This window comes from Opisthorchis viverrini (genome assembly GCF_000715545.1).
Source record: "Opisthorchis viverrini unplaced genomic scaffold opera_v5_1, whole genome shotgun sequence".
Classification (NCBI taxonomy): Eukaryota; Metazoa; Platyhelminthes; class Trematoda; order Opisthorchiida; family Opisthorchiidae; genus Opisthorchis; species Opisthorchis viverrini.
The window spans coordinates 5,142,287-5,160,204 of NW_008751657.1; the positions used below are offsets into that span (position 1 = coordinate 5,142,287).

Consider the following 17,918-nt stretch of genomic DNA (forward strand, 5'->3'; position numbering starts at 1 on the left):
TATCGACATAATTCCTGGCGTATGGGAGTGCATCGACAGCTGCCGAAAAGCGTCCCTTTATAATGTCGTATCTGGCAAAGTTATCTGCTCTCTCCAATTTGTTCAACTTCGTCATTGCTCAAGTGATGGGGTGAACGCTGGAGTCGTTATTGATGAGACTCTTCTCGGTCTGGAATGTGCAGACGACATTACTCTAATCTTTAAGGATGAACACAAGCAATTGTGAATAGATTGACTGTTGTCGTGCTGTTTTTCAGCGTGTTTTGTATCTACATACGCTTCACTACCGTCTACCATGGAAAGTCCCGTTTCCCACCCAAATCCCTTTTTGGCGAAATGTTCACGGAGGACAAGCCATGGCGTGGCAACGCGAACTGAAAGCGACTACCCTCACATTGAAAGCTGTTTGTTCGCTGTGGCCAGGAGCGGAAGAGCTACGCACTGAAGACAGCATCCTTGATGCAGTATCACCGTCGATTGCGTGACAGTGAAGACTGCCAGGGTAACTAACCATTGGTTTATCTCTTCCGGGGAGGTTCATCCGGGGAAATGGTAGTTACCAACGTGACTAAGTTTGCTGTTGAAGAATTTCCTGATTCATTGCCAAATAATGAACCGACTGGCTCTGAGCCGTATCCATCCGAGAAATGGCTGAGCGAACAGCTTACTTCAATGGTCGGTTTCTCTCGGGATGTGGATCCTTTTGCAATAAGTCTCCACTTTCCTTTATTTTCGCCTCCTGTTGGGACTATGTTCCTCCCAGTTGTATGGCACTACTGGTGCATTACTGCTCATGATGATGGTGACCTAGAAGGTGTCAAGTCGTCTTTCAGAATATGTCCCTTGCAAGTCAAGGAGAAGCGCTCGTGAATCTGGAAAGTTTTATTAACTACGATGGAAGTGTGTCTGATAAGGCGACTGGACGGATCTCGAAGTCCCGAATCACATTTGCGTCACTTGTGGCATCAGGAACATATCACTGGGGCGTCATGTGTACTAGGCCACGGTACGGGATGTATTGTGTGGTTGCAAGAAATTATCTGTGTGTGGCTGATCCGAGGTGTCCAGCTTGTTGTCACCTATATCTCAGAAGCGTCACTGGTATCGGGTATATTCGTAATGAGGTTAGAGTGTTCGGTTTCGCAGCTACTATCTCAGTCGCGGAAAACTTCCAGCACCATCAGTTGCGGTGGCTACACCATGTACTACGCATATCGAGTCATCGGGGTGTTCATTGGTACAGCTCTCGGCCTATGAGCTAAGGCGTAATTGGCTACTTGGTAACCACAGTCTATGTGCCGTTCGTCTGGTGCCCGTTTCACTGGCAAAGCCATGAGGTGAACAACTTCGCCACTACCTACCATATAGTGCTTTAAACGGTTCTTCGTTTGAGCTCACTGGTCGTACCTGGAGAGAGATAACCACCCCTATATGTCACACTTAAAACCCAGCGTGTGATGTTTCTGACCTGCCACACAGTAACCGCTGCGGTCAGCATCACTCCTCTGTGCAAAGTAATGTAGTCCTTCGGGCATAATTCAGCTAGGCAAAGCCTTGTGTGAATAGATGAGCGTCGTGCGACCAGAAAGTTAAAGAACTGAGGGAGGCCGGTGGGATCTGAAACTTAGGGATGTTGTTTCAGCTGGATAAGGTTGAGCGTTCAGTACACAATAGCATGAACTTAGTTGACCGTCGGCTTCCTTACCTATGTTCTATCCGACCTAGTGGACTCAGTCTGTGGTCTACGTGTAGATTCCCCTCGGTTTTTTGGGCGTTACTATGTCTCTCTACCTTGGAGTGTCATCGAAGCGTCATCTGTTGATGTTTGCACTATTTTTTAGATTTTTTTCTTTCCTCCTTAACTAAGTTGTTTTGGGCTATATGGTAGCAAGAAGGCATTCCAAACAATTGGGATCATCAGTCGTTATTGTAATTAGGTGTTTAAAATGACACTTCTCTCCATAGAGGTATGATCTCAACAACATCGCAACATTTAATTTCAGCACATGAGACTCAAATTCAGCAGTTTATCCTTGACATACTTCTATTTCATCAAGTACTCGATAAGCACTAAACATTCCGCCAACCAACAGTCTTTGTCTAATTTTAAGGGGACCCTGTAGGTAGATGAGCACTTCTATGCATGTTCGGCCAAATTATAGTACTTCCGTAGTTACTAGGTATGGCTCCCGACCGGCGTCAGTGGCAACCTTGTTGTCAGTTTCTATCCAGACTACCTGAGTCAACGTCCGGAAGTGTAGGCACCTCGGAATGTTTGTATTAAGCTATCACTAACTCCCTTCCCCGTCCACCTTCATAACAAGGCTTTCAAATGTACGGCAGTGAAGCATCGGTATTGGACACTGATATCATGCTGTCAATGATGATGATGATGCATCATTTCGAATTACTGTTCCTTAGTGCGCACTACTGCACCTAAGGAATAAGTGTTAAATAATTATGCGATGGATTTACAGAACTCAGTTTCCTGTGACACTCATTTGTAAGTTGATACGGCAAGTTACGAACAGTACGGTGGCAAGCTCAGATAGAGTTAAGTCAATATAGCACTGTGTAAGGGTTTCCCAGATGTTGATCAAACCGCATAGGTGCGTTTACTTCGAGGCACCTTTGTCAAGGAGGTTAACTGATTTATCGGTTATCTCTTTGACAAACATGGTCCTTGGTCGCTAGAACGTAGACGTAGGTACACCTCTTTATGTAGCAGTGGTCTCTTACATCTGGAACCATCCTTACTCCATTTACTATGAGTGAAACCAGCTAGGCTTGAAGTTGTGTAAAATAATAATGGTGGGAGAGCACAGCGTTACACCACTCGGCGTTCGGTCTCTTCAGAAGTGGTATAATCGGAGATACGAAATATTAAAACCTAACTACAATTTGCTATCAGAAGGATATTAGTTGATCAGAAAAAGGAGTGTGACTACGTTTGTGAGTTGAGGCTAAGGTCAACACGTCATTTGCTTGATTGATCTGGTCATTGATTAGTCCTAGCAACAGGTCACCCGCGGTGACCGAAGTACTGGTGTATAGCGTTTTGTTCTCTAAGCTTTGCTCGACAGATATAGTCATGTGTCGTCAGAGCTAAGATTGACTTGCTACTTTAAAGTCATTTTGAGAAGTTACCGTGAGCATGTTATCCGACATGCTGTGTCCCCAGAATAAGTATCGATAGGCAGTGTGTTTTGAAAGAAGATACCTATGCGTACCCTGTTTTATTGGCATGGATCCCATGTTAGGGGCCAACACCATGCTAACTGAAACATGTGGTAATCTTTGTGCAGCTAATTCAGTCGATGTGTATCATAAACGAGCGACTCAGCTGGAATTGAGTTAGCACTGACTCAGTGAGTGTTCCGTCAATCTAACTTGTCGTCTACTCTTTCACTGACGTGACTAACTTGCACATGGTTACTGTATGTCAAATAAAGCTCACTGACCGCTTCCTTAGGAATGATGCTCTTTTATTGTCAACAATTCTTCAATGAGTGACTCATCTTCTTACTTTAAGTGTCTGAACTTTCTTTGTTCTCACTCTAGGATATCGACTTCATACAACTATGGTGACACCTTAAAGAACTGCTGATTATTCATTGTTCTGAGGTCCCTTTTTCTCCATCATTCTCTCGCGAAATACCCTTTTTTCGGCCACCGAATCATCTCATGGATCCTATAGGTTCCCCACAGCTCTTCTGTCTAACAAATTTCACCCAGCTCCTGACCACAATATAAGACAATTCCGGATCCACTTCTAGTTCGTGAACTTGTCAGTGAATGAGTTCTTGTTGCTAGCGCTCTAGTGTAGTTGAATATTTTGAGAACAAATCGTACAGATGAACTGGCCAGTTCACGCTTACCAAGCATCAAATCCGCTCGCTTTCTACTAGGTTGATGCGGCCGGGTCGCAGATCATGACCTGTTTTTGTTACAGATAATCAAATGTACCGAAGTACGATATCTAAGTTTGCGTGTCTACCGGTTTAAACAAAGTTGCAAAATTCTAGCTCTAAGTTTTGTGAGCGGAGGCGCATCAGCTTGCCATTCTGAGCTACACAATCCATCGTTTTCAAGGCCTATTTTTGTGGTTTTCACAACACGACAAACCCACTTGTTTTGTAACCATTTCTTGAGGTAAAGAACGATGACTCTGTTAGTACGAGGAATCATATTCATTTTCAGTTTCGTCGCGGAAAATTGCACAAAATGAAACCCGGAAGATCGTTTGTCCTTCGTTTGGATGGTAAACTGTTCGCATGCAAATACGTGTATGTTGGATATGATATATTGCATAGTAGCTATGGGTCATAAGACTTCGGAATGCGAAAATCATACAACTTTGGAAAGATGGAGCCCCACAGGATACACTGGTGGTTGCAACACGTTAGGGCAAACGAGAAAACTTAAATACGAAGGCCCACAGCTAATTCATGGGTGTCTGTGTTAGAAAAACTTCGGCCTTCGGAACACCTCTGCAACGGAGGCGAAACTTGAAACGGCGTGTATCAGTTTCACAAAAATCACTTGCTCGCTCACATAACTTACACCCCGTCATAACAACTGCCGTCAGCTCTTGCGCAGTGAAGTCAATGAAGCCTCCGTAGACACCGAACCCACTCATTTGGATGGATCTGTATTTGGTACAATACAGACAAAAAACACTCCAGTTTTTTAATCACATTACCTACAAGCCTCGTGGTGAAGAAATTGGGAAATCCTCAAAAGAGCTCCCCCAACAACCATCTTTTTTTACTACCAGGGGAGATGGTCCAAGTAGTTAGAGCGCGAATTTACTGACCGAAAGGTCTGTGGTTCGAACCCGACTTCTGCCCCTCGACTTCCCCTGTCTAGGCTTGGGTAATCTGGCAGTATCCCAGCTCTCGTGCTTCCTTCGTGTGGCATGGCAGTTAGGCACAGAAAGGCGGTTACAGCTGAACGATTATTTATTACCAGGTTTTTGGGGGGAACCGTGACTGTATGACATACTTTGGCCACTGAATCTGGAATCCACCGCCATCTGGATATCAGCCAACTATAGCTCTTTAGTTAGAAGGCAACATTCTCCATATGATTACGTGAAAGATAGATAAATTCTGTCCTTATGACTTTGTATGCAATAATATCTAGTAGTTTCCGGACCAATACCCAGGATTATGTCTACGAAACCCGTGGAAAAATGAGGTATTCTGTGCGTGTGGATATTTTGGTTCTGTCGATGGATGTCCCCGATTGAGCTGTTTCCTTATTCCTGTTGTTGCCCAGTTGTTTTTCTCAGTGTGTGCTATTTTTTCAGATTATTTTGCCTGTCCGCAGTCTACGGTTCACATTTGGGTACAGTGATACATCTCTTCTCCGGTGTTATCGAGATCCTTCAGACCATCATAAGCCCCCCCCCCACCTTTCTTCACATTTTTACCTACAGGTGTGACCTAGAGCATTTGGAGCGAGAGCTTCAGGAACGCACACATCGCTGGATTCAAATTGAGTCGCTTACTGGAATCCAAATACGAAACCATCCTGGCATTGAGAAGATTCGTAAATCACTGGTTTCACTACAGCAACCAGAACTAGATCTGCCGGACACCAAACCGCCCAGTAGTTCTTCTATAGTTTCTTTCGAACTTGGCCCACCCACCACCACTGATTCGGCCTGCGTGGAGCAGTCACGCGATCCGTTGCATAATAGAATGTCCATCCCGGACGTTGTGAACCGTACGTTGTGCACGTTTATTGTACTATTCATCAAAAGTTTGCATATAGACCGTATGCACATGAATAAGTGGGTTGCGAATGTCTAGTGGTTTGAGCACATTCGGATATTTACTGTTTGACTGCATCACTATTGTTACCGCGCTCCGTCTTTATGCCTGCATCACTGACCTTGGAACCTACCAAAGTAGAGCCACCACTACGGCTTTCCCTTTTCCATAAAAGCACTGCGTGGGAACACGGATTGTTTCTTACTGGGAGTCATAGCTTAGTTGGAGTTTAGACCTGAAATCAGTCTGGAACAAAACAAGGTCATGAGAAGGTCACTTTTTGGCCTCCATAAGATTTCATACACATTGGTAACTTACAGGCATGACCATGAAAGAAATAGAACGCAGAAAAAACATCTTGCTTACAGCGTTGCGTCCACAATCTACTCAAACGTGCAACCTTGATCTGTTTGGCACGAGGAACGATTCCGTGGATTAGCCTTCACCCTGCTATCATATTATAAGTCTACAGATGACGTGCGCTTCGTTCAGCTACGAACTGGTAACCCATCATCTCTTCATGTGTTTTCTCGGGTTGATAGAACTCAGTCCGTTCCGCTTTGTCTAGCAAACGGGATATCATGATCACAGTCATAGATGAAACTCACAAACCCTCAACTTGTCACCTTTTCTCTACTTGAATGTTCCTCCATGGTGTCAATTTTTTGGCTCGACTATGGGAAGAGTTTGCCTGCACGAACAAGTGCTAGTGAAAAAAATGACTCAATTATTTTAACCTTCAATTTTTCTTGTAAATGAAGAATTCCCCATTTGTGATGTAAAAAATCTGGGAATTATCGTAGCCGTCTCCTTTTTAAAGGTGTTTTTAGATGATTTCCCGTTAAGATGGAGTACGCCACTTCCACCCGTCGTTACTCATAACTTTTTCGCCGTTGGACGGACTGCACATCCCCAGTTTAGGTTTAGCCTCCGTAGGATACCTAACCTCTGATGGTATGAAATTTCTTTCCATATGCGTTACTGGGCATTTGAACCACTTTGAATCATCCCTTCAGGAATACTTCGGCTGACCGCGCCTTCGGATTGAGTCGATGAGGCCTGTGTGCCTTAAGTAAGAATCCATCATCACGAACACAACCCTTTCAGTGTTTTAAGCCTCCAAGTGGCTTCTTGTGAGCTGTCGTTCGCCAAAACATTTGTGGTCATCCACTTACCATCTTTGATGAACGCCAATGGACTTAATTCCCACCGCTCTATTCCGACAGCAGTCCGAATGACCGCGCTGCTTGCACACACGTTTGGCTGTAATTTGCCTTCCATTGTGCCGATCTGCTACTTGACTCACAACATGACCTAAGTTTTCAATTACAAGCTGGTAACATGACGAGGTAGTGCACAGTAGCCCTGTATGGAACTACCGATTGTGACACATAGCGTGCGTGCTTTGAAGAAGACTGCTAATTTAAGATAGCAAGTTAGCCGACATACGAAGCTCGAAGATGGTCCTCAGTGAAACTCAGTGTAACCTATCATTATGAACATTATAGCATTTGTAGACGTAATACACGACCCATAAGGTTGCTGCAATATCTTCGACAGCTCTCGACCAGTTTTGCCCTTCTTGGGGCTCATCGGGTTGCCTTTAGTTATAGATATCCATCAAAACTAGTTGTGTTGCAATAAACACATCTTATTTTGACATTCTTCTAGGGAAGCATCGCTTTTGACAATCTGTGTCAGGTTTCCTGTAGGCGCCATTCTCGTTCGTTAATAACTGTGAGCGGTTTATACAATACTCATCTGGTTTCCCTGTGTTCCTTCCTTCTTTCTTGTTGATACAACTCAGTCGTCCTTGAGTCCCGTGGTGGAAGCAGGAGCGCTCTATATGGAAAGATGCATTCAAGCAGCAAGGCTTCTGCGAGTGATTCCTCCGTACGTCCGTTCGCAACTCTCTGGCGTCGGAAGGCAGGATTTCGCATGGAGAGTAATACTCCCAAACAACCGTGAGGGGCATTTATTGTTCAGCTGCACTTAGTTCTCGCAATATCATTTGTTGTTAGCGTTGGCATTGTGTTGGGACAAAATTTCACCATTCTGTATCACTGTTCCACGGACCCCCTCACGTGAAGTCGCTTATGGGACCGCTATGTTCGAGATTCTCTGCCTCTGTTCTCAGTTCGCCCGATCTCAAATAGTCCCTTTTTGGTTCCAACATGCCGCCACATACACATTTGTGATAAATGTTGTCTGATCCCGTTTTCTTTATATCTGATCCTCCTCCCCCCACTTTTCCCTTGGTGTTGGTCTCTAAATAGCGTTTTATTTGAACGACTTTCCTCCGTACTTTGCCGGTTACCTTCTCTTATTTTCGGTAGGCTGTGAGCTGGTCTCTCCTCCTACATTTGTTCTACCCAAAAAGACATGTGAATCTTCAGACTTGTGCTTTAGTCATTTTGGTCTGGTTTATCAGTACATCTTTGGGCGAAACTTGATCCCCAACTTTTGTTATCCTGTGGTGGGCTCAGGGGCAATCAGTTGTGATATATAGTCATCTGACGAGACAGTAAGCGCTGATGCCCTGCAATAATTTTCAAGATAAACATATCTGACTATCGTCTACAATGGCATTCACCCTGTAAGTGTACTATCCATATGAAAAGTGTCCACATTCAAGGCGACACTCAACACTCTCATAGCCTCTGTTGACGGATAAGAGAAGTTTGAATACTGTGAATCTTACAGCATCAGTTGCACTGGGATCTGTTGATGGGCTTAGGCAAAATGTTAAAAAGACTGCATGGTGCCAACACTGTGTGAGGTAAAGTCCGGTAGTTTGAAAATAGAATAATGATCGGAATAATTTGTTTCATGTATTCCATACTCGAATATGGGACATAGACACGACAAATATGAGATCAGTTCATTTCCCGTTCTCGTAGGTCGAAGTACAGTATATTTAAGGTTATATATGGCGCTCCGTGTTTAAGCGAATTCGAATACTTCCCCAAAAGATTTTAAAGCGTGTGTCTTTTCGCTACCCTCATCTCGTATGAATCCTTGGGATTCTGTCGATTGAAAAAAACGCTCGTGTTAAAATACACGTTTTTATTACTTATTTTGAATATCGGAGCCATCTTTTATTAATATCACAAAATACACAAACGGATACATCATCTTATCGGGATGCAATGATTTGTTCAATAAATCAACTCCCTCGGTTGGGTACGGGGTCTTTTCTCTTATCTGTCGGTGCCGTCCGCTCCTCCTCCAGGATGTGGTCCCCTGGATCTTTTCTATGCTCGGATGAAGACTATGGAAGGTATAGCTATGTCACTGGCCTTCATTATATCAGTTCCTATTCGAATAGTCCAAGTGTTTTTGGGTCATCCGGTGTATGCGTTAGACTGCCATTGAACTTCTCTCTGATTTTGTTCTTTTCACCATGCGGCCTTATCTCATGGTCATGCACCAGTGTCCTCACAATTTTGTAGTTGTCTATGTTGATGGTCATGACCCACATTTCTGTCTCTTCAGCCATAACCCTCTTCATAGAAAACATACTTTAACTGCACTCATAGTTTTCCCTCAAAAGGATATCCCAATATTACCACCCGTCTCTACGGCTGCTACTGTATCGCCAGATGTTAAGTAATCATAAAAAAGTCAGAGGATTTCCTCAGTTTCCATTCAGCGTCTCGGATGATGCTGTAAATGCTTGTTACTGAACAACTGCTCTGATATTCTGTACGCTCAGTTGATGTAACTGTGGAACAAGGACTACACGCCACGTACGTGACGTGTATTACCGCAAATAATGAACTGCCAACAGACTTAGCTGATTGGTCGATCATAGCAACCGGATTCGGAAGGCTAATAGGCATGTTAGGCCGGATTGTGTTAAGACTTTTAATCCACTTTGTCGTCAAGGGGTGAATCGTGATGATATTGAATATCGCGTTTCGGGCTGTCTAGAGAAGTCTGATGCGTCCGGAAGACGGAATTTCATCAACGCTGTTTGAGGTGTTCAAATGAGAATATTGATTACATCTGTGTGTGTGCAAAAACAGAGGCGTTTCCAATAGGTCGACAACGAAGTGGTTCCCTAAAAATATTTACAACAGGCTTACGATCCATCAAAGACCGATCCCAGTAGGGGATGGCATGTTCCTAACAGTTGGTTTGTGGGTGGGCAGTAACGTGATTTATGAAAGATCACCGACGCCAGGAGCAGAACGCGTGCACCCGATTCCCTGGAACCAGTAAAACCGTCTGGCATGCTTCTACAAGACCACACTGTTTAAACAGTATTCTAGAGGAATCTTCGTAAACCTTAGACGGTTCTGATTTTGGGAGTGTTCACCATGGGTGTTGTAGTGGATAGAAACGCGATATGGTCGAATGTGTTTTCACAAGTGCCAACGCTTCGGTTAACGTGAGTAATGTTTTTCAATGTGCAAAATGAGGAGATAGTCTGTTGCGGATGTTTCGCCGGACTTATTCCAGCTACTTGTGAGTGGCAGTCTAATGCGCGCTGGTGTGTATATGTAGTTATGGGAATTTTCGGAATCTGATCTACTGATTGTGCGCGCTGATGTCCTTAAGTCACAGATTTATCATCATTGTAGTCACGTCTTGCCCCTTCTCTAGTTCTACGAACGTGAAATCAAACCGAACCAGACAGCGCATAATCTAGTTCTGTCATTGCGGTGGTTCGTGTGTGTTGATTCCGTAGGACTTTGTCGCAAGCCTTCTCCTGATTATACTCGCTTGGAGCTGAACCCTTCTTTTTGTGGTTATGATAACTGCTCGGAATTTCGCGATGCTACATTCTTGTCCGCTTTCTATGCCCCTATAGAAATATCCTTCCGAAGAATGAATCCGTTCAGATGTAGTGAGGAAGTTCGTGTCGTTATGTCCGCGGAGGACCAGCTGAAGTAATATTCAGCTGACCAGGAAGTTACTCACCATTATTTTTTATCGCGAATTTGTTGCAATTGTCTACTGTTCGTTCCGATATCTGGATACCCGTGTGCTTCCTCTGTCTACCACGATCAGCTCGTTACGTGCCGTTATCCAGTCGACTTTTGTTGACTGTCGTTGCGTTCATAGTGAGAGCATAGATAGTCGCACGATTGAGGAAGTGAATTTTGTAAGTTCGGAGTATCATTAGCTGAAGACATGTGCATCGTGTATGCCGCACTCATTTCATTGATGGTTTTTGAGCGGAGAGTCTTGACTTCGCATCCTGTTCCGCGGTTCGCACGCTTCAGTATCTCATTCACTGCGGCCACACTAAAAATTGTTCTCGTCGAAGGTCACTTCAGAAAAGCTTTAACTTTCAGGTTTTATCTCCATGAGCAAGTTTGCGAGCAAATCTGCGAAGACACTTTTAGGTAATTATCTAATAGGCACATACCAGTTGCATGACCCTAAAGGATAAAATTCTATTATGTTATTTTTCCTACCTGAGGCACACTTTGGGTGAACAAATCAATTTACTAAGTGCAGTCATATGCTGGAACAAATGCTATAAACTACAACAGGTAATCTTTTGTTCTTTTGTAATGTACTACTCATAGGGTTGATGAAAATCCATCGACAGCCCACGACCGGTTTCGCCCTTCTTGGGGCTCATCAGGTAGGCGCAGTCCCCGGGTTTCCGTCAACCTTATGTTCTACTTGAAACCAAATTGCACGAAATTAGCGAATATACACGGAAACCCGGGGACTGTGCCTACCTGATGAGCCCCAAGAAGGGCGAAACCGGTCGTGGGCTGTCGATGGATTTTCATCAACCCTATGAGTAGTACATTACAAAAGATATACATGTATCGCGGTATTTCAAATATCCTGGCGACTGAAACATGAGGCGGCCTGGTGCAGCACATTCAGTTGCCTGAGAACATCATAAACGAAGGATTCACCTGGGTTCCAGGTGAGTCTGTCGAAAGAGCTAGTTTAGTTTGCAAATGAGTGTATATTCGCCAACAGGTAATCTCCTTCACCTTTTGGCCTAGAGTTACCAAACTTGGATTGTAGGTTATGTAGCCTACATTTTGTAAACGATGGTGAAATTTTCATCGTACTCTAATCACACACTATGTGTAGAACTGCGAACCACTTTTAACAACGGATGCACTGCATAGCTTTTTGTCGGATAAATGAAATCCGATGGCAGCTTCCAACTTCACACCGTTGAGTTGGCTAGAACCCAGTGACCCGTATAGTTTGGTCAGTGCACCAAACTACACCTCCGTGTGAATATGAACTAATTAAGTCTCAAAAGATATGTGCCCTTCAGGGCCCGCAGGATCAGCAAAAACAGCGAAACAGCTGCCAAACTGTAGTTCATTCAGAAGACTTGAATGGGGGATGATTACCCGGACCATTTCTTATGTGTGTATTTCAGCCAAAACCTAGTGAAAGAAGGAAACCCAACAGTCGCCTACATCTATCTGTAGTCTAATGGGGGCACACACTGTTCCTCCTGTCTGCCTAAAACGACAGTTTAATGCATCAAAATTGACCATACACTTCAACACTTGGTGGTTACTTAGTACGAACAGCAAGAATAATGCTAGATGATAATCCCATTGTGGCTCTATGTTCACTGGTTTTCGAATGTTCTGCAGACTCTGGAAACTCGGTTTTTCTCTGAAACAACTAGGCAGTATTTGTCGATTCACCGTTGAACTGACGCGGTCAAACACGTGACATGAGTCGTCACTAACCAGCTGATCAATACAAAACATCAGAGTCAATCAGCGTAATCTATGAAGTACCACGAAATCCGTCAAAAGCCATTCCCTAACGAATGATGATGCAGCTAAAGCGATCGTCATTCGAAAGGGTCGCTCCTCTTTTTCCCCACAAAAGAATGTTTTGAAATCGTCTCGTCTCACCAGTCACATTTTTCCAGCCCAGAGTATATAATGCACTCGTTTTCACACCAGCAGTTGGTAAGTGTAATAAGTAGTTAAACCTAATTTTCTATTGTCACTATAGCTGCCAATTAGACGCGAGCGGAGACGATTGATCGAAAACTTGCCTCTTGTAGTTGTTTTTATACACTGGGATTACACGAGGATGAAGTAAAACAGCAAACAAAAGAATCACTAATAAACTGCTACCAACATAGTGGTTTTGGAAGTAGGCGTATTTCAATATATGGAACAAAGTACATATGACTGTGAGGAGAGTGTTTTATAGAAAAACCTAACCTGAACAGCCAGCTCGCTGCCGAATAACTACAAAGTATGCGTCATTGGTGAACTCCGATCGGTTGTGTTCCTAATCTGAAACTCCGGATCGATGCATCTCGCAAAAATTGGTGACCTGAACGTATGCACTGCATCGGCAAACTAATCGCGTCACTCAAGCATGAACATTTTTGCCTGCTCAAGCATGAAAACTCAGCGTGCGCTGGTGGAGATGTGTGAACTTCAAACGCCGGCACGGCCAAGGATGTGCACTGCTGATGAGCACTAACAAAAGCGAAACTCGAGTCCAATCCTTTTCCCCTTTGGTGTGCGCTCACCAGGACAGGAAGACGACTGTTCAAACGAGAATGATCTGAATGTGAATCATTTACCATCTTCTTACGCCTCCTTCTTTGGGATATTATTGTACTAAATTTGCGCCCGTTCTGCTTCTCAGGATGGTGCACCCTGAGTAAATCTGGTTTCGAAACACTAGGATGTGTTCAGTTGCTTAGCTCACACAACGGTCTATAGATGGAGAAAGATAAGGGGAAATGTACTCTCGATGGTGTAATTAGGTACGATCATCTCTAATATAGTTAATTATATACTAATGGCTAATAAGGACAGTAGAATAACTTCAAGCTGCGCTGTGCTTTCCGTGCCACTTTCTGAGGAAATGTTGGTGTGTTCTCCGTGCAGAATAGCAGCAGTCTACATGAATTCACAGTGGAGATCACTGTGTGGCAGTTCTAACCTCTTCGTCCATCAAGCTACGCACCAGAGACAAAAAGAGCAGTGGCTACACACTTAGTTTTTTTTGTTGTCGCTTTGGACAAGCCACGGGTGGTTCGTTCCTGCACTTTTAGAGTAGGGGAAGAGAAGTCGAAACACGAATTACAAAATCCTCGATAATTAATACCGATGTATTACGATAGTAGACTAATTTGAAGAGATTAGTTGCAGCAGGACTAGGGTAACCGATTCGTGGTTTCAAATGAAGCTACGGTGGTCCCAAAGAAAAGGAAACACGCTAAGAAAGTTAAAGATTTCCCCCCTACGAGGAGAGAATCTTCTCTGGAATAGACAGTTTTTCGAAGTCCCACGCAGTTATTTGATACACTCGGAACGATTTATTTAGAAAAGCCCCCGAAGTGTTCCGTTCTCCTTTGGTTTAAGCTGCTGTTACTAATAATTTTTTGGCGTTTTTTGCATCTAGAAGCATGGACTTGCTGTCACCGTATTGTATACTTCTGAGCCATAATAGGTGCGCTGAATGACGTTTCCTGGTATCATGGCCGGTAATTTTGCATGTATTTCTGTATCCTTCTCATCGTTTTTCAAGCCCGTTCGGAAGTTCATGGAAATTGAATGACCCTCCAGTGGAATTTGTCTGATTAGTCAAAAGATTTGCCAGTGTTTCTATTCTTTGAGCTTTATCTCCATCAGAAACACCCCCAAGGCAATACTTTCATGGTTATCATTTACCTCATCAATTGTCGCGCTTTCAAGCTCAGCCAGCTCGATGAAGCCATACTCTAGGACACCGCTGTAGCTAATTGCGTTGAACGTATCGTCCCAAGCGTTACGCAATCTTCAGAGATGATTTGTTTAGCTGGACCGAAATAGTTCGAAATTGAGTGGGTGATTTTCACCAAACAAAACTTGTGTAAGATGTATCAGTTAGACGGCCTCTTACGGAATAATGGTTCCTACATCGTGTGATTATAAGCCGGAATATGCATTGAAAGGTTTAAACCATGTTCAGCTGAATAGATGGTTGAGTGGTTAATGCATCATTAAAAATTCCATTTTGTAGGAGCGTCTCGTAATTGAGATATTAAAACCGTTTCCCAATAAACTTCTCGTCATTCTCATATTGTACACCAAGCTTAGCCACATCAACACTGTTGAATCACCTTAACCTGCTGTAATAACTTGAGATCGGAAGCAATAAACGTTCCACAACCACACCAAAATAGAGTAAGCAAATCATTCTCTGCCTGTGTAGAGTTTACACTTCCCTACAATGCCTCTTGTAGACTGTGCTATTGAGACCAAATATGTCCTCTAGTTCATGCCTCTCACAAACGGCTGAAATGCGATTGGGCCGGTCGAAGACTGTGCTAATGGAGAATTCTCCAGATTCATCGGTAATCATTCTTCGACTGAAACTATAGATAGTTTAGCATGACTTCAGCTAGATCAGTGGAGTTCGGTGGCTAAGGCTCGAGATTATCCACTGGAAGGTCTATGATTCGAACTCAGGCGTGCATTTCGACTTCTTTTATCTGAAGAAGTCCGATAATCTGGAAGTATCTGCCGCTTTCGAGTTTCATATCAGCAGCGCGTCGAAAGACTTGCACAGCCGAACCACTATTACCATTAGTATTATTGCTATTGCTCCTGAAATAATGTTGTGTCGTGGCCAGCCGATACCGTTCAAAAACGAAGTTTCCTAGCTTAATCAGTCAATTCTATCGCTTCTGGTTTCCCTAGCTGTTTGTAGTGAATTGAGGTGCTGGCGAGAAAAAATATATAATTGGCTTTAATAATTACGCTTATTATAAGCAACTGAGCTGTCGAAATTTGACTGGTACCAGCAGCTTCGGCTTCATATATCCTTTCATCAACGGGCTAGGGTTCTGTGGAACTAAAAGTTTGTCCCTCATCGTCTCCCCACGTGTTAAGTGGTCTCATAACAAAGTGTCTTTTCCTAGATGTGATACTGCCCATAGGCCTTCAGGCTAGCAAACTAGGTTGGCTTCAACGATAAATTCTAGCTAATTTATTGTCTTGCTAATGTCTTACTGGCTATGGGGTGGCCTTTACACGGCACCTTTCGTTGATGAGTACCATTCTGTATTCGTACTATTTCGTTCCGCAGTTGGGTGTTAGTCACCACATAGACTTCATTTTGAGCAATTTGCATATGATCTACCCAAAAAGGACGGAGTGAGTAATCCGGTTAATCGTCACTCTTGTGCCATAATGTGATAGGATCCGTTAGCTTCTTATAACACCATTCAAATGGTTGATACAACCTCTTCTTGTCCGAATACCGTCAGAACCAGCTATACATAATTAAGTCACAGCAAGTTACTCACTTTTCTTGGCGACCACACCCTTGTCCCCGTCCGTGTTATTGACGCGTAGATAAGCCGTTTATCCCCTCTTAGGAACCATGACATTATCAAATCAATCAGTTTTAATTCCCACAGTGCTCCGTAGTACCTGTGACTTATCGGCCAACAGCGAGGAGATCAATATCCACTGTTCGTTTTAATGTTGCACCAGCGACACACTTACTCGGTTCTGCCTCCTCAAGCAAACTAGACGCATCCTAACTAGCGCTATCGCACTGGCTGATATCAAATCGTCTACCGTTTTTCGGAAAGTCCGCCATGAGTAATTAGTTTTAATATGTCCAAGACCATTGAATAAGTTGGCTACGACAAAACCACTGACTTACTTCCTATTAAGCCTACCAGTTATGTTTCCCTGACTGAAAACCTGTGTTAGCGGCGCCTAGATCAACCTTTTGCATGAGTTTCGCTCCGGCAGGCGTTGAAAATTTTGTTTTGATAGAATTTGATCCACTGAGGCCTAGTTGAAAAACGCTTGGAAAGAAGTGTGAAAGAAGCTTGACCTCATCGAGAAATACACACATTTGCAAATCAATTTGGCTTACAAGAGAGACTCAACCGAATCTCTCCTTTATAATATTCTTCAACTGAATGTGCTGCACACAGGCCGCCTCATGTTTCAGTTGGCCTACCTGATGAGCCTCAAGAAGGGCGAAACCGGTCGTGGGCTGTCGAAGAGTTTTCAGCAACCTTGTGAGTAGTTTCCTTCATGAAGTTTGACGTCACTTCATGTTGCAAATGTGGCAACAAAAATTTTATTGTGGTTAATTTTTTGGCAAGGGACATGCACTGAACTGTGGATAACATGCTGGGAACAATAAAAAGGGGGGTCTTAATTGTCTGATATCGCCGGTTTATATTGTATGTGGCATCCGAACATTCTCTTAGTCAGTTAGCTGATTTCTCCAAAACTATACTTTTCTGTCCTCGAGAAACTTCTTCCACCAACATCACTCGCTGCTGCGATGACCTTAGTCATTTCCCATCATAGCAGCCGTGCATATTACTCGAAGAGAGTCAAAATAATCAGGTCAGTGAGTTCTGTTTAAAAAACCCTGTAGTTCACCTCTGATAGAGCATTTCTACCATTTTCTGCCGTTTCAGTAGGTTTCTTCAATACCCTGCACGTTTCATTCCTCCAGCAGCCTCTTTGGCTCGATCCTATTCAGCAAAAAGTATTGGAGATGTCACATATGTTATCAGTCCGGAAAGACTGAAGTAAATTGGCTCGAAACTGGGCCTAGTAATTACGCTGGTAGCAGCATTTTGCTGAAGGTGTGCGACTTGCGTTTGTCGAAGGCAACAGTTAATTGCGTAGAAGATTAAAATCACAGTAAATACATCCTAAAGAGAAGATAGTTGATGTCAGAAGCTCCCAAAAAGGAGCCTTTACGAGCCGTTTAGCGCCCAAAGTCAGGCTTCTATGCGTTCCCTCAGAGGGAATAGTAAGGATCTCGGCAACAGCACTGACTCTTGAATCTTTGTTCCATAATACGGTGCACATCATAGGATTCAATATTTTCGGAACGCCCGAGATAGTTTTGTGGTTAAGATGCGAACTTACTGACCCAGAGATGAGCGATTCAAACCCAAATTCTGAATCTCGACTGTCGCTGTTTAGGCTTGGGTAACCCGGTGGTCTCTCAGCTGAATGGGTGTTGCAGTTGGATGGTGAGTACTAGTCGTAACAATTTTGAAAACACTCCATACAAACATTTGATGCTTTCTCCCCCTGAAGAGGAGGGAGGCAATGCATATTTAGTTCTGGAAGTGGTGCAGTATTTGTTAAACAAAATAGTCGGTAGTATAACAGAGTGGTGAACAGCCCGGATGTA

General features: G+C 43.6%; 1 protein-coding gene across 1 annotated transcript in view; it reads left to right on the forward strand.

Annotated features, from left to right (window-relative positions):
- T265_00079 (hypothetical protein) overlaps positions 1 to 8,218 on the forward strand; it is a gene marked incomplete at both ends in the record, with an annotated part of 69,491 nt that extends 61,273 nt beyond the window's left edge. Inside the window, 2 exons of the mRNA XM_009163736.1 lie at positions 5,441 to 5,730; positions 7,585 to 8,218. Of these exons, the coding sequence (XP_009162000.1) occupies positions 5,441 to 5,730; positions 7,585 to 7,745 (451 nt within the window). The remainder of the gene's footprint in view (positions 1 to 5,440; positions 5,731 to 7,584) is intronic.
- Between the last annotated feature and the right edge of the window lie 9,700 nt (positions 8,219 to 17,918).